We start from the raw sequence: 20,284 nt of genomic DNA on the forward strand, positions 1-20,284 counted from the left end.
AAATAATCGTTTATTCACTATAAGCCCAATATTGTCAACATACCAGTCTGAACATTGTATTTTTCAACAGTGGTCTTAAAATAATGTTTTGAAAACATATTTCAAAATAGATTCCTTCTTGCATTTCATTATAAGCACAATAAAAATCGACATTGATTAAAATGTAATATATTTTGAATGAGTTACACACTTTGCAATGTTTTGAAATGCGGGCTTTTATTTTGAAGGTTTTTTATTACCATAGGAAAGTGCCATAATTGTTAGTGCTGCTAGCAGAATCGTAGTGTCAGCAGACAAGTCAATTCGTCCCAAATAAAAAACTGATTAGAGGGAGGCAACTTTCTAACTGGATGCTAAATATGCATATCGTTCTTTACATATCCATTTTTGTATTATGTACTTTCGGTCAATTTTATGTGAACCAGTTGCGTTGTAGAGGTTAGTTTGGTTCTCATTTTAAGAAGGAATTTTCCCTCCATGCTCGGGCTAGGAAAATAGCAACGGGATGGGTGTTTAGCGGTATCGGCCTAAAGTGAGATGGGATCAATGCATTGATTTCTTGGGGATTTGTTTTTGGTGTGAAGTTATGACAATGACTGGATCGATGGAAACGTCTTTCAAACAAGCTTTAAAGAAACCTCCATCACTACGGACAACAGAGGTAGGCAAGCTAACGTTAGCTATGTGTTCTTAGTTTGAATTTCTCAAGTCAAAAAGTTAGCTTGCAAGCTAGTTAGCTGGAATAATTTAACTAGCTAGCATTCTAACGCACGAATTTATGAAGAGTAATGTTTTAACCATTCACCCAGCCAGTCATTCAGTTGGTTTTATTTGCAGGAAAGTGAAAATGAACCACCTAGCTAGCTATTATTTTAATTGTCGTGTGTACTGAAGTTACTCTAACTAACTATCCAACCTGTGAGCGAGTTTGCTAACTACTGCAATGGAAAGTCAGTTGTCAATCTTATTTACATGACGTCATGAATATAATTCAGTAAGGTCTCCCTTTTCAGTTTTCTGAAAAATTGCGTCTTGAAAGATTAAAGGATTATGCAATTGTTGCCCTATTCTGTTATGGGGGCCTCAGGTCATATTTTCAATAGTATCTTTCTGACTATCAGTTTGATTACTGTTAGGGGTTTTGTGGGACTTTCATCACAAGGATCTATCATCTGAGGATATTCAGCTGTTTCATTCTCTGACTTCTGAATGTGGTTGTCTGCTTCTACTTTTAGAATACGTTCATAATCCATGATTCGTTCATTCCCCTGTCATCCCACAGAGATGCAGAAGATATTTCTGTAAACCTCAGTTTAAATTAAGTTTTAGTCACTGCTCTTCTCTGACAATCCAAACCTCAGCCCAGCTTTGTTGGTATTGTTTTTGCTATAAGGCAATTCAACTGTAACAGAGTGAAAATGTTACTAAAACACATTTACTCAAAGAACATTTCAGATGCAAAGTTTTATAACAGAATGACTGTTTGTGCTGTTTGTGCCGTCATTCTGTTACAAAACTTTTCATTTGCACTGTTCTTCAAGTAAATGTGTTTTTGTAAAATGTTCAGTGGAAATTGTTAAAAGTTGCCTTGTGTATGGTTTGTTTAACTTTGCAGTCATTGATTTCTGTTTCACATTCAGTACCAGTCAAAACTTTGGACACACCTACTCATTCCAGGGTTTTTCTTTATTTTTACTATTTTCTACATTGTAGAGTAATAGTGAAGACATCAAAACTGTGAAATAACACATATGGAATCATGTAGTAAGCAAAAAAGTGTTAAAACGAATCAAAATATATTTTATATTTGAGATTCTTCAAATAGTCACCCTTTGCCTTGATGACAGCTTTGCACAGTCTTGGCATTCGCTCTACCAGCTTCACCTGGCATGATTTCCAACAGTCTTGAAGGAGTTCCCACATATGCTGAGCACTTGTAGGCTGCTTTTCCTTCACTCTGCGGTCCGACTCATCCCAAACCATCTCAATTGGGTGGAGGTTGGGGGATTGTGGAGGCCAGGTCATCTGATGCAGCACTCCATCACTCTGCTTCTTGGTCAAATAGCCCTTACACAGCCTGGAGGTGTGTTGGGTCATTGTCCTGTTGAAAAACAAATGATAGTCCCACTAAGCCCAAAGCAGATGGGATGGCGTATCACTGCAGAATGCTGTGGTAGCCATGCTGGTTAAGTGAGCCTTGAAATCTAAATAAATCACTGACAGCGTCACCAGCAAAGAACCCCCACACCATAACACCTCCTCCATGCTTTATGGTGGGAAATACACATGCGGAGATCATCCGTTCACCCACACCGCGTCTCACAAAGCCACGGCGGTTGGAACCAAAAATCTCCAATTTGGACTCCAGACCAAAGGACAAATTCCCACCTGTCTAATGTCCATTGCTCGTGTTTCTTGGCCTAAGCAGGTCTCTTCTTATTGGTGTCCTTTAGTAGTGGTTTCTTTTCAGCAATTCAACCATGAAGGTCTGATTCACACAGTCCCCTCTGAACAGTTGTGTCTGTTACTTGAACTCTGTGAAGCATTTATTTGGGCTTCAATTTCTGAGGCTGGTAACTCTAATGAACTTATCCTCAGTGTCAGAGGTAACTCTGGGTCTTCCATTCCTGTGGCAGTCCTCAAGAGCCAGTTTCATCATAGCGCTTGATGGTTTTTGAGACTGCACTTGAAGAAACTTTCAAAGTTCTTGAAATTGTCCATATTGACTGACCTTCATGTCTTAAAGTAATGATGGACTGTCGTTTCTCTTTGCTTATTTGAGCTGTTCTTGCCATAATATGGACGTGGTCTTTTACCAAATAGGGCTATCTTCTGTATACCCCCCCTACCTTGTCACAACACAACTGATTGGCTCAAACGCATTAAGAAGGAAAGAAATTCCACAAATTAACTTTTACTAGGACACACCTGTTAATTGAAATGCATTCCAGGGGACTGGCTCATGAATCTGGTTGAGGGAATGCCAAGAGTGTGCAAAGGTGTCATCAAGGCCAAGGGTGGCTATTTGAAGGATCTGAAATATACAATTTGTATAACACTTGTTTGGTTACTACATGATTCCATATGTGTTGTTTCATAGTTTTGATGTCTTCACTATTATGATGTAAAAAACCTTTGACTGGTAGTGTACATTTTAAAGTGAAAAATTAGGAGTCTCAGCATCACTCTGTTACTGTGGAATTGCCATACTATTTCCTCAAATAGCCTACGCTGTTCAGTTGCAGAACATTTATTGAATTGCAATCACTTTTAAAGGCACAATCGGCTAAACCCTACGTGCAACCTAGTTCAAAAGCCTATTTTATTTCACTGATCCACTGTTTGTTTTCACTCAATGAACAGAAAGCCCTCTTTGCACCTTTTTGAGAGAGGGTGAGTGCATAATACAAAGTGACAACAAACTCTAAGGAGCATATTTTGGTCCTCAAACATAAACAAACAGCTGTGTAAAAGTACTATTGAGGAAGTTAAGTTTGTCATGTGAGTGATATGAATGAAAATGTGGTCTTGGTGCTTACCTTGTAGGCAGAGATGGGCATTGCATGCATTGCTCTCAGATGTAGGGCTTTATGAGTGACATTGATGCTGCAGGTATGGGGTGCGTCCCAAATGGTGCCCTTTTCTCTACATATTACGTAATACACTACTTTTGACAAAAGCCCTATGGCCCCTGATCAAAGGTATTACACTAGGGAATAGGGTGCCATTTGCGATGCACAATGATGTCCAAGTCCTGAGTTTCCAGTTAATCATTCTACTCTATCCGCTAAGGGGCTGTGCCAGTAGAGGTGACTTACTGTAGGGTATCGTGGCAAGGAAATAAAACATGAAGCAGATTTCTTTTTAACATTTGTATTGGTAAAGACAAGCACATATATCCAGCCTGTACTGGCTGTGTTGTGTGAAGGCTGCCTGCATGTAAAGCAGCATTCCATGCAGGACTCTGGGCGTGAAGAGGCATATTCCCTCAGAGCCATTACTGATAGTGAAAGCAGATGCTGCAGGGCCACTCTGAAGTAGGCAGGCTACACTAGTCACAAAGGTCAGCGTTTCACTGTGGTGAAGCAATGGGAATTCCTGTTGAATTCCTGAAAACAACACATCCTGAAAATAAATTGTAGACGCTTTGCAAGGTTTTGTTATTTTATACTGAACAAAAATATAAAACGCAACATGCAACAATTTCAACAAATGTACTGAGTTACAGTTCATATAAGGAAATCATTCAATTAAAATACATTCATTAGGCCCTAATCTATGGATTTCACATGTCTGGGCAGGGGCGCAGCTATGGGAGTCAGCTCCAGCTAATCAGTGAGTTTTTCCCCACAAAAGGGCTTTATTACAGACAGAAATACACCTCAGTTTCATCAGCTGTCTGGGTGGCTGGTCTCAGACGATCCTGCAGGTGAATAAGCCGGATGTGGAGGTCCTGGGCTGGAGTGGTTACACCTGGTCTGCGGTTGTGAGGCCGGTTGGACAGACTGCCAAATTATCTAAAACCACATTGGAGCCGGCTTATGTTAGAGAAATGAATATTCAATTCTCTGGCAACAGCTCTGGTGGACATTATTGTAGTCAGCATGCCAATTGCACGCTCCTTCAAAACTTGAGACGTCTGTGACATTGTGTTGTGTTACACAACTGTACATTTTAGTGGCCTTTTTATTGTCCCCAGCTCAAGGTGCACCTGTTTTAATGATCATGCTGTTTAATCATGATATGCCACACCTGTCAGGTGGATGGATTATCTTGGCAAAGGAGAAATGTTCACTAACAGGGATGTAAAAAAATGTGTGCACCAAGTTTGAGAGAAATAAGCTTGTTGTGTTAATGATTTTTTGGGGGGGATTGTTTATTTCAGCTCAAGAAACATGGGACCAGTACTTTATATGTTGCGTTTATATTTTTGTTCAGTATACAAGCAGAGCATGTGTCCAAACTAATTATGCAGCATTCAAGTTTTGAAAGACTTTCGTTTTTCTGATCCCTCTAAAATAAAAGAAAAGAAAAAATGCCTACCAGAGAAGTAGACTACAAGCTCTTGCATTTAAAACTGTCGCCATGGTAGTCTTATTAAAGTGTATTTATTACTGGTCTGGAATCTCTGTCTGTCAGTTTGACTCCCCTCTGTGTGAGTTATAAAAAAGGAAAGCGGGTCTTGTAATGCCTCGATCACAGCGACAGCGTCATTGCATTTTGGTTTCCAATGGAACGCTGCGTTTGTCTTGCAGCATTGCGTTGCAGTTGCAGTGCATTCTGTGTTCTTTGTGGTGCATACGTTAGATACAGTGGGGAGAACAAGTATTTGATACACTGCCGATTTTGCAGGTTTTCCTACTTACAAAGCATGTAGAGGTCTGTAATTTTTATCATAGGTACACTTCAACTGTGAGAGACATAATCTAAAAATCCAGAAAATCACATTGTATGATTTTTAAGTAATTAATTTGCATTTTATTGCATGACATAAGTATTTGATACATCAGAAAAGCAGAACTTAATATTTGGTACAGAAACCTTTGTTTGCAATTACAGAGATCATACGTTTCCTGTAGGTCTTGACCAGGTTTGCACACACTGCAGCAGGGATTTTGGCCCACTCCTCCATACCTTCTCCAGATCCTTCAGGTTTCGGGGCTGTCGCTGGGCAATACGGACTTTCAGCTTCCTCCAAAGATTTTCTATTGGGTTCAGGTCTGGAGACTGGCTAGGCCACTCCAGGACCTTGAGATGCTTCTTACGGAGCCACTCCTTAGTTGCCCTGGCTGTGTGTTTCGGGTCGTTGTCATGCTGGCAGACCCAGCCACGACCCATCTTCAATGCTCTTACTGAGGGAAGGAGGTTGTTGGCCAAGATCTCGCGATACATGGCCCCATCCATCCTCCCCTCAATACGGTGCAGTCGTCCTGTCCCCTTTGCAGAAAAGCATCCCCAAAGAATGATGTTTCCACCTCCATGCTTCACAGTTGGGATGGTGTTCTTGGGGTTGTACTCATCCTTCTTCTTCCTCCAAACACGGCGAGTGGAGTTTAGACCAAAAAGCGATATTTTTGTTTCATCAGACCACATGACCTTCTCCCATTCCTCCTCTGGATCATCCAGATGGTCATTGGCAAACTTCAGACGGGCCTGGACATGCGCTGGCTTGAGCAGGGGGACCTTGCGTGCTCTACAGGATTTTAATCCATGACGGCGTAGTGTGTTACTAATGGTTTTCTTTGAGACTGTGGTCCCAGCTCTCTTCAGGTCATTGACCAGGTCCTGCCGTGTAGTTCTGGGCTGATCCCTCACCTTCCTCATGATCATTGATGCCCCACGAGGTGAGATCTTGCATGGAGCCCCAGACCGAGGGTGATTGACCGTCATCTTGAACTTCTACCATTTTCTAATAATTGCGCCAACAGTTGTTGCCTTCTCACAAAGCTGCTTGCCTATTGTCCTGTAGCCCTTCCCAGCCTTGTGCAGGTCTACCATTTTATCCCTGATGTCCTTACACAGCTCTCTGGTCTTGGCCATTGTGGAGAGGTTGGAGTCTGTTTGATTGAGTGTGTGGACAGGTGTCTTTTATACAGGTAACGAGTTCAAACAGGTGCAGTTAATACAGGTAATGAGTGGAGAACAGGAGGGCTTCTTAAAGAAAAACTAACAGGTCTGTGAGAGCCGGAATTCTTACTGGTTGGTAGGTGATCAAATACTTATGTCATGCAATAAAATGCAAATGAATTACTTAAAAATCATACAATGTGATTTTCTGGATTTTTAGATTATGTCTCTCACAGTTGAAGTGTACCTATGATAAAAATTACAGACCTCTACATGCTTTGTAAGTAGGAAAACCTGCAAAATCGGCAGTGTATCAAATACTTGTTCTCCCCACTGTATATCCAAAGTATGTGTCAAATTGTATGCGCAGACTTGACAGAAATAGTAGCAGATGGTGAATGTTGAACTTTTGTTGCACACGTATCCAGTAAAAATTGTGGATTACATAATGAAAAAAGTTTGACTGCAGAATTTTTTAAGCCGCATTGATGCAATGACGCTGTCGGTCTGATCGAGGCACGACTCCTCTCCTATTCTTTCAAGGCAGCTCAAATATGTAGGTTACAAACATCCTGCCTAGAACCCATTGAGACTTAATTTAGCACAATAACATTCCACTCAATGGCCTTGCACAGGTACACTAGAGAATGACCTGGAAAATGTGAAGTTTATTTGAGTGTCTTTGGACAGAAAAGTCTACATTGAGCTTTGTCCATTCTCTCTCTTTTGCATTGTGTTCCCTTTAAGAACTTAGGCTATATATATAAAAAAAAGCTAGTGATATCTGGACAATTTGGAGTAGAACACTGCTCATGCAGCAAGTCAAAACAACCACAGTTTCCTGATGAGCCATGCTGCCTTTATCTTCCCTTAGGTTAATATATTGGCACTTTGTTTGAGGTTAACTTGTTTAGGGTTGAATTCTATGTACTATCATTGCCAGGACCATTTTGTCAATGTCGAGACCCCCCCTTTTAATCGTGCTATGGAAAAGCTGAGTCACTCAGTACAACAAAATACCTTACTGCAGTGAGTCCCACATTTCCTCTCGGTCTGGTCCTCCTCTCTAAACAATGCTCTGGAAGTGGAACATCTGTTGCTTGGTTTGCTGTGTTTAATTGCAAGGCTATGCCCCCACCCCCCTAACACACATTCTTTTGTCATCTCTCAAAGCCCAAATGCGGGCAGGACACACCACAATATTTTTAGTGGCGTTGCTTCAAAACACTTGGATAAAAGAACTTACAAGTGATAATTTTGACAACTTGACACACACACCCACAGAATGTGTGCCAATTCTGAACATTCCCTCTACTGGGACTCTACTGGCAGTCCACCTCAGAGCACTAACATGAAAGAATGAAGCCGGACCTGAACTGACGGTGTAAAGCCCTGACTTAGCTGACGCGTGCGACAAGAATGTAGCGTGCACACCTCTTGCATGCCAGGAATATGAGCTGGTTCTGTGAAGTGCCCACCCCTCAGGCTGTTCACTCATTGTGATTGAAGTTTTCATTCCTGGAGCTGCGGGTGACCAAGTAGGCAACGAGGTGGAGGGGTTAGGGCGAGGGTCAGGAGGTGAGAAGTCGTGTAGGTTTGTTTTGTTTTTAATGACTGGCTCTGCTAACTCTGCTTAAATGGATGACTAGTTTAGGGCTGTTGGCCCAGGCCCCCATTTCCGGTCTGGACCGTGAAGTCACAAACTCTGCTGGTCAGCTACAGCGTAGCAACCTAGCGGTGCCAAAAGCCCTGGTCTGCCCTAGAAAGCCTATGTAAATTACTATCGCCAGAGCTGCCAAACTTTTTTTTTTTTACTGCCGTTTTGGGCTCTAACATTTGTTTATTATGATTAAGTTTGATCCCCATGTAGATTTATAAAAAAATGATGGCTACAAATCGAGATATTTAATTAAATAGTGATCCATTCTGACTAGGCTTGGGCGATATACTGTTTATACCGGGGTATTTCAAAATAAAGACTTATGATTTTCGATAAAATAAAATGTATTTATTTATTTTTGGGTTGGGGTCACCCCAGTGCTACGCCACTGCTTATAACCTACAAGTTAAGTATAACTATAAGAAATCTAAGATGTGTCAAATAAATTATATCCAGCTCAGGTCTCCAGCTATGCATTTGCTAGCTAAGTGGCTAGATCTCAAGATCAAGCTTCTTGGCTACAGGACATTAAATCCCCTCCTGGATCAAGATCCCTATTGCCTAAATTGTCTTGTGCGCCCCTTGTGTGCACGTATGGTAAAACTGTATACCCCGGTATGGTACAGAAACGGTATGAAAATCTGGATACAGCCCAACCCTAATTCTGACTACTACATTTTTCGTCACACAGGACCACATGCTGACACAGACCAATCACGGGCCTGGCAGGTTACGAGGAGGCTCCATAGACATTAAGGTTGACTCTCTCAGGCAGGATGAAAACGACTACATCGACTATGATCCTTTGCTAGCTATGTGCACTTTCACCATGATCCATAGTGAAAACATTTTGGCTGTGTCATTCAGCCCCATTCAGCAATATGTCGCGATTCTAATACTTCCGGCTTTATGCGCCATCGGGAGTTTTCCATAGGAATACGTGGATGACAGCAGCGCTATCAGTATCTACTGGTTTTAATGTCTGTGGGTTGTTCCCTCTCATTGAAGCCACGGAAGTTCAAGGCCGACCACGGTACTGCCGGCATTGTTTGCAGAAAACAGGATCCCCCATTATAGTAAATGGGAATCTTCATGTAAAAAAAATAAAAAACGTTTTGAGGACAATCATGGAACCAATAATTGCTTCTATTCAGACCCCTCCACTTTTTCCACATTTTGTTACGTTATAGCCTTATTCTAAAAAGGATTAAATTGTTTGTTTTTTTCACATCATCCATCTACACACAATACCACATAATGACAAAGCAAAAACAGGTTTAAAATAATAATAAAAAAAACCTAAAACTGATGACATTTACAAAAGTATTCAGACCTTTTACTCAGTACTTTGTTGAAGCGTCTTTGGCAGCGTTTACAGCCTCAATTCTTCTTGGGTATGACGCTACAAGCTCGGCACACCTGTATTTGAGGAGTTTATCCCATTCTTCTCTGCAGATCCTCTCAAACTCTGTCAGGTTGGATTGGGAGCGTCGCTGCACAGCTATTTTCAGGTCCCAAAGCCACTCCTGCGTTGTCTTGGCTGTGTGCTTAGGGTCGTTGTGCTGTTGGAAGGTGAACCTTCGCCCCAGTCTGAGGTCCTGAGTGCTCTAGAGCCGGTTTTCATCAAGGATTTCTCTGTACTTTGCTCCGTTCATCTTTCCCTCGATCCTGACTAGTCTCCCTGCCGCTGAAAAACATCCCCACAGCATGATGCTTCACCATAGGGATGGTGGCAGGTTTCCTCCCGATGTGATGCTTAGCATTCAGGTCAAAGAGTTCAATCTTGGTTTCATCAGACCAGAGAATCTTGTTTCTCATGGTTTGAGAGTCCTTAAGGTGCCTTTTGGCAAACTCCAAGCAGGCTGTCAGGTGCCTTTTACTGAGGAGTGGCTTCCGTCTGGCCGCTCTACCATAAAGGCCTGATTGGTGGAGTGCTGCAGAGATGGTTGTCCTTCTGGAAGTTTCTCCCATCTCCACAGAGGAACTTTGGACCTCTGTCAGACTGATCATCGAGTTCTTGGTCACCTCCCTGACCAAGGCCCTTTTCCCCTGATTAGAATTACATTATGTATACATTGTCATATATGTATTGTTAGGCAATGCATTTGGTATATAGTACACTGCTCAAAAAAAGAAAGGGAACACTTAAACAACACAATGTAACTCCAAGTCAATCACACTTCTGTGAAATCAAACTGTCCACTTAGGAAGCAACACTGATTGACAATACATTTCACATGCTGTTTTGCAAATGGAATAGACAACAGGTGGAAATTATAGGCAATTAGCAAGACACCCCAAATAAAGAAGTGGTTCTGCAGGTGGTGACCACAGACCACTTCTCAGTTCCTATGCTTCCTGGCTGATGTTTTGGTCACTTTTGAATGCTGGCGGTGCTTTCACTCTAGTGGTAGCATGAGACGGAGTCTACAACCCACACAAGTGGCTCAGGTAGTGCAGCTCATCCAGGATGGCACATCAATGCGAGCTGTGGCAAGAAGGTTTGCTGTGTCTGTCAGCGTAGTGTCCAGAGCATGGAGGCGCTACCAGGAGACAGGCCAGTACATCAGGAGACGTGGAGGAGGCCGTAGGAGGGCAACAACACAGCAGCAGGACCGCTACCTCCGCCTTTGTGCAAGGAGGAGCAGGAGGAGTACTGCCAGAGCCCTGCAAAATGACCTCCAGCAGGCCACAAATGTGCATGTGTCTGCTCAAACGGTCAGAAACAGACTCCATGAGGGTGGTATGAGGGCCCGACGTCCACAGGTGGGGGTTGTGCTTACAGCCCAACACCGTGCAGAATGTTTGGCATTTGCCAGAGAACACCAAGATTGGCAAATTCGCCACTGGTGCCCTGTGCTCTTCACAGATGAAAGCAGGTTCACACTGAGCACATGTGACAGAGTCTGGAGACGCCGTGGAGAACGTTCTGCTGCCTGCAACATCCTCCAGCATGACCGGTTTGGCGGTGGGTCAGTGTGGGGTGGCATTTCTTTGGGGGGCCGCACAGCCCTCCATGTGCTCGCCAGAGGTAGCCTGACTGCCATTAGGTACCGAGATGAGATCCTCAGACCCCTTGTGAGACCATATGCTGGTGCGGTTGGCCCTGGGTTCCTCCTAATGCAAGACAATGCTAGACCTCATGTGGCTGGAGTGTGTCAGCAATTCCTGTAAGAGGAAGGCATTGATGCTATGGACTGGCCCGCCCGTTCCCCAGACCTGAATCCAATTGAGCACATCTGGGACATCATGTCTCGCTCCATCCACCAACGCCACGTTGCACCACAGACTGTCCAGGAGTTGTTGGATGCTTTAGTCCAGGTCTGGGAGGAGATCCCTCAGGAGACCATCCGCCACCTCACCAGGAGCATGCCCAGGCGTTGTAGGGAGGTCATACAGGCACGTGGAGGCCACACACACTACTGAGCCTCATTTTGACTTGTTTTAAGGACATTACATCAAAGTTGGATCAGCCTGTAGTGTGGTTTTCCACTTTAATTTTGAGGGTGACTCCAAATCCAGACATCCATGGGTTGATAAATTTGATTTCCATTGATAATTTTTGTGTGATTTTGTTGTCAGCACATTCAACTATGTAAAGAAAAAAGTATTTAATACGATTATTTCATTCATTCAGATCTAGGATGTGTTGTTTAAGTGTTCCCTTTATTTTTTTGAGCAGTGTATTATTTATAATTTGACCAAGTGACAACCTTATTCTAACCGGGTTATCAAAACAATGTGCAAGAAGTTGGGCTATTGTATTAGTAGCTAGCTATATTGCTATAAAAGTATTGGTCCACATTCTAGCTAGTGTCCATCGCTGATACAGGCAATAGTTGCTTATCTTGGCACCCTACAAAAGCTTTAGGGCCGATATAGGTCGTCTAGTAGCCAGCTAGTGGGGATACTTGTAAACATTACAGCTAGGTTGTTCCAGCTGTTACTTAGTTATCTAGCCAGGTAGCTAACAAGCTAGCTACATTTTGAGTACAATACCTACCTACTTAACTACCTAACCTCATTATCTGAAGAGTAAATGTTATCAGAAAAAACGCTTAATGGTAGCCAAGTCGCATAGTTACAGGTACTCTTATGATTGAAGCAACATTGGAAACAATTATCCACAGTTACTATAGTTACCGGTAACTACCTGGCTTTATTGGTCCAGGGAATAGGTTAGCTAGCTTCGGCAGTAAAACTCCAGTATTAACGCTAAGCTCATTAACGCTATTCATCCTTGATCATTCAATTCCGTTGCAGAAGAGGGAGGAGGAGGTCCTTCGCCATGTCCTAGCTAGCTGTGCTGTGCTCCGGAGGGATTAGCAAAGCTACCCTGACCCCAGTGGAGGCTCCTCAGAGGACGAAGGGGAGGACCATCCTCAGTGAATTTCATAAAAATAAAAATAGTGAAACAAAGTTATCCCTTTTAGATAAAACTATACTAAATACACAAAAAATACAAAGGTTTGTGGACACCCCTTCAAATTAGAGGATTCGGCTATTTCAGCCACACCCGTTGCTGACAGGTGTATAAAATTGAGCACACAGCAATCTCCATAGACAAACATTGGCATTAGAATGGCCTTACTGAAGAGCTCAGTGACTTTTAACGTGGCTCCGTCATAGGATGCCACCTTTCCAACAAGTTAGTTAATCAAACGTCTAGGAGCAACAACGGCTCAGCTGTGACGTGGTAGGCCCCACAAGCTCACAGAACGGGACCTTGGAGTGCTGAAGCACGTAAAAATTGTCTGTCCTCGGTTGCAACACTTACTACCGAGTTCCAAACTGCCTCTGGAAGCAACGTCAGCACAAGAACTGTTCGTCAGGAACTTCATGAAATGGGTTTCCATGGCCGAGCAGCCACACACAAGCCTAAGATCAACATGCGCAATGCCAAGCGTCGGCTGGAGTGGTGTAAAGCTCACCGCCATTGGACTTTGGAGTAGTGGAAAAGCATTCTCTGGAGTGATGAATCACACTTCACCATCTGGCAGTCCGACGGACTAATCTGGGTTTGGCAGATGCCAGGAGAACGCTCGTGTTTCTCACCCACTTCCATAGACTTACACAGTAATTATGACAACTTCCGGAGGACATCCTCCAACCTATCAGAGCCCTTGCAGTATGAATTGACATGTTGTCCACCAAATCAAAGGATCAGAGAATGAATCTTGTGCTGAAAGCATAAACTACAGCTAGCTAGCACTGCAGTGCATAAAATGTGGTTAGTTGACTCAGAGAGACAATAATTGAAAAATGTTTTATAAATTAATTTCTTAAAAAATGAACGAGAAACAAGAGTGAGAGCTAGCTATATTTTGAAAAAAAAATTCACGTTCACTTAGCTACCGAATGCCGCTAGCTAGTTTAGCCTACTCAAACACAATTTTAGTTGCAGACTTTCTTGTTCTATAGTAGTTAGTTGAATAACTGCTTAGACATTTAGATTGTTACTTGTCCAAATGCAACTGATTAAAACTGTCATAACTGGTGCTCAAAACTGTCGGGGTTGTTTAATTTCAACTGTTAACATTATGGATTTTTTTCAAATGATGAATTAATCAAGAAGCATAAATCAAAGTTCGATTTTTACTTTGTTACAGTAGACAACAGAACAATCATAAATGGAACGTTTTATACAGGTAAAGCAGATAACTGACTGCTGAACAGCTAATCAAATGGCTACCCGGACTATTTGCATTGATCCCCCCCGTATGCATAGTCACTTTACCCCTACCTACAGTGGCTTGCGAAAGTATTCACCCCCCTTGGCATTTTTCCTATACTGTTGCCTTACAACCTGGAATTAAAATGGATTTTTTGGGGGGTTTATTTCATTTGATTTACACAACATGCCTACCACTTTAAAGATGCAAAATATGTTTTATTGTGAAACAAACAAGAAATAAGACAAAAAAACTGAACTTGAGCATGCATAACTATTCACTCCCCCAAAGTCAATACTTTGTAGAGCCACCTTTTGCAGCAATTACAGCTGCAAGTCTCTTGGGGTATTTCTCTATAAGCTTGGCACATCTAGCCACTGGGATTTTTGCCCATTCTTCAAGGCAAAACTGCTCCAGCTCCTTCAACTTGGATGGGTTCCGCTGGTGTACAGCAATCTTTAAGTCATACCACAGATTCTCAATTGGATTGAGGTCTGGGCTTTCACTAGGCCATTCCAAGACATTTAAATGTTTCCCCTTAAACCACTCGAGTGTTGCTTTAGCAGTATGCTTAGAGTCATTGTCCTGCTGGAAGGTGAACCTCCGTCCCAGTCTCAAATCTCTGGAAGACTGAAACAGGTTTCCCTCAAGAATTTCCCTGTATTTAGCGCCATCCATCATTCCTTCAATTCTGACCAGTTTCCCAGTCCCTGCCGATGGTGTTCTCGGGGTGATGAGAGGTGTTGGGTTTGTGCCAGACATAGCATTTTTCTTGATGGCCAAAAAGCTCAATTTTAGTCTCATCTGACCAGAGTACCTTCTTCTGTATGTTTGGGGAGTCTCCCACATGCCTTTTGGCGAACACCAAACGTGTTTGCTTATGTTTCTTTAAGCGGTGGCTTTTTTCTGGCCACTCTTTCGTAAAGCCCAGCTCTGTGGAGTGTATGGCTTAAAGTGGTCCTGTGGACAGATACTCCAATCTCCACTGTGGAGCTTTGCATCTCCTTCAGGGTTATCTTTGGTCTCTTTGTTGCCTCTCTGATGAATGCTCTCCTTGCCTGGTCCATGAGTTTTGGTGGGCGGCCCTCTCTTGGCAGGTTTGTTGTGGTGCCATATTCTTTCAATTTTTTAATAATGGATTTAATGGTGCTCTGTGGCATGTTCAAAGTTTCTGATATTTTTTTATAACCCAACCCTGATCTGTAGTTCTCCACAACTTTGTCCCTGACCTGTTTGGAGAGCTCCTTGGTCTTCATGGTGCCGCTTGCTTTGGCGGTGCCCCTTGCTTAGTGGTGTTGCAGACTCTGGGGCCTTTCAGAACAGGTGTATATGCAGATTTTGTACGTTTGCCCACTGAAAAAGACATGATCAGTCTATAATTTTAATTGTAGGTTTATTTGAACAGTGAGACACAGAATAACAAAAAAAAATCCAGAAAAACGCATGTAAAAAATGTTATGAATTAATTTGCATTTTAATGAGGGAAATAAGTATTTGACCCCTCTGCAAAACATGACTTAGTACTTGGTGGCCAAACCCTTGTTGGCAATCACAGAGGTCAGACGTTTCTTGTAGTTGGCGACCAGGTTTGCACACATCTCAGGAGGGATTTTGTCCCACTGCTCTTTGCAGATCTTCTCCAAGTCATTAAGGTTTCGAGGCTGACGTTTGGCAACTCGAACCTTCAGCTCCCTCCACAGATTTTCTATGAGATTAAGGTCTGGAGACTGGCTAGGCCACTCTAGGACCTTAATGTGCTTCTTCTTGAGCCACTCCTTTGTTGCCTTGGCCGTGTGTTTTGGGTCATTGTCGTGCTGGAATACCCATCCACGACCCATTTTCAATGCCCTGGCTGAGGGAAGGAGGTTCTCACCCAAGATTTGACGGTACATGGCCCCGTCCATCGTCCCTTTGATGCGGTGAAGTTGTCCTGTCCCCTTAGCAGAAAAACACCCCCAAAGCATAATGTTTCCACCTCCATGTTTGACGGTGGGGATGGTGTTCTTGGGGTCATAGGCAGTATTCCTCCTCCTCCAAACACGGCGAGTTGAGTTGATGCCAAAGAGCTAAATTTTGGTCTCATCTGACCACAACACTTTCACCCAGTTCTCCTCTGAATCATTCAGATGTTCATTGGCAAACTTCAGTCGGGCCTGTATACAGTGGGGAAAAAAAGTATTTAGTCAGCCACCAATTGTGCAAGTTCTCCCACTTAAAAAGATGAGAGAGGCCTGTAATTTTCATCATAGGTACACGTCAACTATGACAGACAAAAATAGAAAAAAAAATCCAGAAAATCACATTGTAGGATTTTTAATGAATTTATTGGCATATGATGGTGGAAAATAAGTATTTGGTCAATAACAAAAGTTTCTCAATACTTTGTTATATACCCTTTGTTGGCAATGACACAGGTCAAACGTTTTCTGTAAGTCTTCACAAGGTTTTCACACACTGTTGCTGGTATTTTGGCCCATTCCTCCACGCAGATCTCCTCTAGAGCAGTGATGTTTTGGGGCTGTCGCTGGGCAACACAGACTTTCAACTCCCCTCCAAATATTTTCTATGGGGTTGAGATCTGGAGACTGGCTAGGCCACTCCAGGACCTTGAAATGCTTCTTACGAAGCCACTCCTTCGTTGCCCGGGCGGTGTGTTTGGGATCATTGTCATGCTGAAAGACCCAGCCACGTTTCATCTTCAATGCCCTTGCTGATGGAAGGAGGGTTTCACTCAAAATCTCACGATACATGGCCCCATTCATTCTTTCCTTTACACGGATCAGTCGTCCTGGTCCCTTTGCAGAAAAACAGCCCCAAAGCATGATGTTTCCAACCCCATGCTTCACAGTAGGTATGGTGTTCTTTGGATGCAACTCAGCATTCTTTGTCCTCCAAACATGACGAGTTGAGTTTTTACCAAAAAGTTATATTTTGGTTTCATCTGACCATATGACATTCTCCCAATCCTCTTCTGGATCATCCAAATGCACTTCAGACGGGCCTGGACATGTACTGGCTTAAGCAGGGGGACACGTCTCGCACTGCAGGATTTGAGTCCCTGGCGGCGTAGTGTGTTACTGATGGTTGGCTTTGTTACTTTGGTCCCAGCTCTCAGCAGGTCATTCACTAGGTCCCCCCGTGTGGTTCTGGGATTTTTGCTCACCGTTCTTGTGATCATTTTGACCCCACGGGGTGAGATCTTGCATGGAGCCCCAGATCGAGGGAGATTATCAGTGGTCTTGTATGTCTTCCATTTCCTAATAATTGCTCCCACAGTTGATTTCTTCAAACCAAGCTGCTTACCTGTTGCAGATTCAGTCTTCCCAGCCTGGTGCAGGTCTACAATTTTGTTTTTGGTGTCCTTTGACAGCTCTTTGGTCTTGGCCATTGTGAAGTTTGGAGTGTGACTGTTTGAGGTTGTGGACAGGTGTCTTTTATACTGATAACAAGTTCAAACAGGTGCCATTAATACAGGTAACGAGTGGAGGACAGAGGAGCCTCTTAAAGAAGAAGTTACAGGTCTGTGAGAGCCAGAAATCTTGCTTGTTTGTAGGTGACCAAATACTTATTTTCCACCATAATTTGCAAATAAATTCATTAAAAATCCTACAATGGGATTTTCTGGATTTTTTTTTCTCAATTTGTCTGTCATAGTTGACGTGTACCTATGATGAAAATTACAGGCCTCTCTCATCTTTTTAAGTGGGAGAACTTGCACAATTGGTGGCTGACTAAATACTTTTTTGCCCCACTGTATGTGCTTTCTTGAGTAGGGGGACCTTGCGGGCGCTGCAGGATTTCAGTCCTTCACGGCGTAGTGTGTTATCAATTGTTTTCTTGGTGACTATGGTCCCTGCTGCCTTGAGATCATTGACAAGATCCTCCCGTGTAGTTTTGGGCTGATTCCTCACCGTTCTCATGATCATTGCAACTCCACGAGGTGAGATCTTGCATGGAGCCCCAGGCCGAGGGAAATTGACAGTTATTTTGTGTTTCTTCCATTTGCGAATAATCGTACCAACTGTTGTCACCTTCTCACCAAGCTGCTTGGCGATGGTCTTGTAGCCCATTCCAGCCTTGTGTAGCTCTACAATCTTGTCCCTGACATCTTTGGAGAGCTCTTTGGTCTTGGCCATGGTGGAGAGTTTGGAATCTGATTGATTGCTTCTGTGGACAGGTGTCTTTTATACAGGTAACAAGCTGAGATTAAGAGCACTCCCTTTAACAGTGTGCTCCTAATCTCAGCTCGTTACCTGTATAAAAGACACCTGGGAGCCAGAAATCTTTCTGATTGAGTGGGGGTCAAATACTTATTTCCCTCATTAAAATGCAAATCAATTTATAACATTTTTGACATGCGTTTTTCTGGATTTTTTTGTTATTCTGTCTCTCACTGTTCAAATAAACCTACCATTAAAATTATAGACTGATCATTTCTTTGTCAGTGGGCAAACATACAAAATCAGCAGGGGATCAAAAACTTTTTTCCCTCAATGTATATACTGAGATCATGTGATACTTAGATTGCACACAAGTGGACTTTATTTAACTAATTGTGTGACTTCTGAAGGTAATTGTTTGCACCAGATCTTATTTAGGGGCTTCATAGCAAAGGGGGGGAATACATATGCACGCACCCATTTTCCGTTATTTTTGTGAAATTATTTTTTGAAACCAGTTATTTTTTTCATTTCACTTCACCAATTTATATTTTTGTTCTGTATAGTTTGTGTACTTTTGTTTAGTTAACTAATATTAACAACTCAGACTTCAAAGGGCCTTGTCACTTGGCCCAGATTGCTTTGTGCTCTAACCCTCACCCTAGGCCAATGATCATGTTAGTAGTAACAATGTGTCAAGATCACAATTCCAGAATTTTAAGCGCTTGAACTTCTTGCAGTCCTGCTCAGAGAATGTATTGCTTGGGACTGGAAACAAAAGGGTAAGCAGCAAGCGACAGAAGCCCTCAAGTACAATATGTTGTTCTGTGTGTTCCTTCCCAGTACACCAAATGCTGTTATGTCCCCCTGATAAGATGCCATTCTCCCAGGGCTACAGACATGTTTGTGCTGCCAAGGTGATAAGTGACACTGTTGTCACCATCATGGGAGCCATGTTCAGCCAACATACCAGCTTATTTCCCATGCAAATGTATTTAAACCGGATGATGTGGTTGAGGGCTCTTCTTTAAATTTGGGCTAATCCCTATTGTGACATCCCTTGTAATATCACTGCAGTTTATTAGGGCGACAGGTAGCCTAGCGGTTAAGAGCGTTGGGCCAGTAACCGAAAGGTCGCTGGTTTGAATCCCCGAGCCGGCAAGGTGTAAAAATCAGCCGTTTGCCCTTGAGAAAGGCAATGACGCCGATGACGTCGATTTAAGGCAGTCCCCCGCACCTCTCTGATTCAGAGGGGCTGGGTTAAATGCGGAAGACACATATCGGTTGAATGCATTCAGTTGTGCAACTGACTAGGTATCCCCTTTCCCCATTAAGTGTCCATTTCAGTGTATTTAATATCCAAAAGCCACACAGTTTTCTGGAAAATCTTATTGTACTTGACTTATTGTCTTAACAGAAGCTGATTTGCCTTCAAGTTAAACACCTAGCTAGGCCTTGCAGGTAACTTGTGGACTGAGACAAGTAAAAGCATGTAGGCCACAGCCTCACAGAACCTGCAGTTTGCCTCTGTCACTGATCTATGTAACTAGCTACAGTATTATGTGCCTTCAGAAAGTGTTCATACCCATTGACTTATTCCACATTTTGTTGTTAAAGCCTGAATTCAAAATGTATTTAATTAATTTTTTTCTCTCACCCATCTACACAAAATACCCTATAATGACAGTTAAACATGTTTTTAGAAAGTTTTGCACATTTATTGAATATGAAATACAGAAATATCGGATTTACATAAGTATTCACACCCCTGAGTCAATACATGTTAGAATCACCTTTGGCAGCGATTACAGCTGTCAGTCTTTCTGGGTAAGTCTCTAAGAGCATTGCACACCTGGACTGTACAATATTTGCACAAAATTCTTAAAATAATTATTCAAGTTCTGTGAAGTTGGTTGTGGATCATTGCTAGACAGCTATTTTCTTGGCATAGATTTTCAAGCCAAACATGTAACTAGGCCACTCAGGAACATTTTAATGTTGTCTTGGTAAGCTACTCCAGTGTATATTTGCCCTTGTGTTTTAGGTAATTGTCCTGCTGAAAAGTGAATTTGTGTCTGTTGGAAAGCAGACTGAACCAGTTTTTCCTCTAGGATTTTGCCTGTGCTTAGCTCTATTCCGTTTCTTTTTATCCTAAAAGTCTCCCTAGTCCTTGCCGATGACAAGCATATCCATAACATGATGCAACCACCACCATGCTTGAAAAT

General features: G+C 42.6%; 1 protein-coding gene across 4 annotated transcripts in view; it reads left to right on the forward strand.

Annotated features, from left to right (window-relative positions):
- Positions 1 to 279: 279 nt before the first annotated feature.
- LOC121574010 (rap guanine nucleotide exchange factor 6) overlaps positions 280 to 20,284 on the forward strand; it is a 159,030-nt gene continuing 139,025 nt past the window's right edge. For all 4 annotated transcript variants that reach the window (XM_041886512.2, XM_041886513.2, XM_045222660.1 and 1 more), the window contains exon 1: positions 280 to 661. In XM_041886512.2, coding sequence (XP_041742446.2) covers positions 587 to 661 — 75 coding nt within the window. In that variant the 5' untranslated portion in view covers positions 280 to 586. The remainder of the gene's footprint in view (positions 662 to 20,284) is intronic.

This window comes from Coregonus clupeaformis, chromosome 9 (genome assembly GCF_020615455.1).
Source record: "Coregonus clupeaformis isolate EN_2021a chromosome 9, ASM2061545v1, whole genome shotgun sequence".
Taxonomy (NCBI): Eukaryota; Metazoa; Chordata; class Actinopteri; order Salmoniformes; family Salmonidae; genus Coregonus; species Coregonus clupeaformis.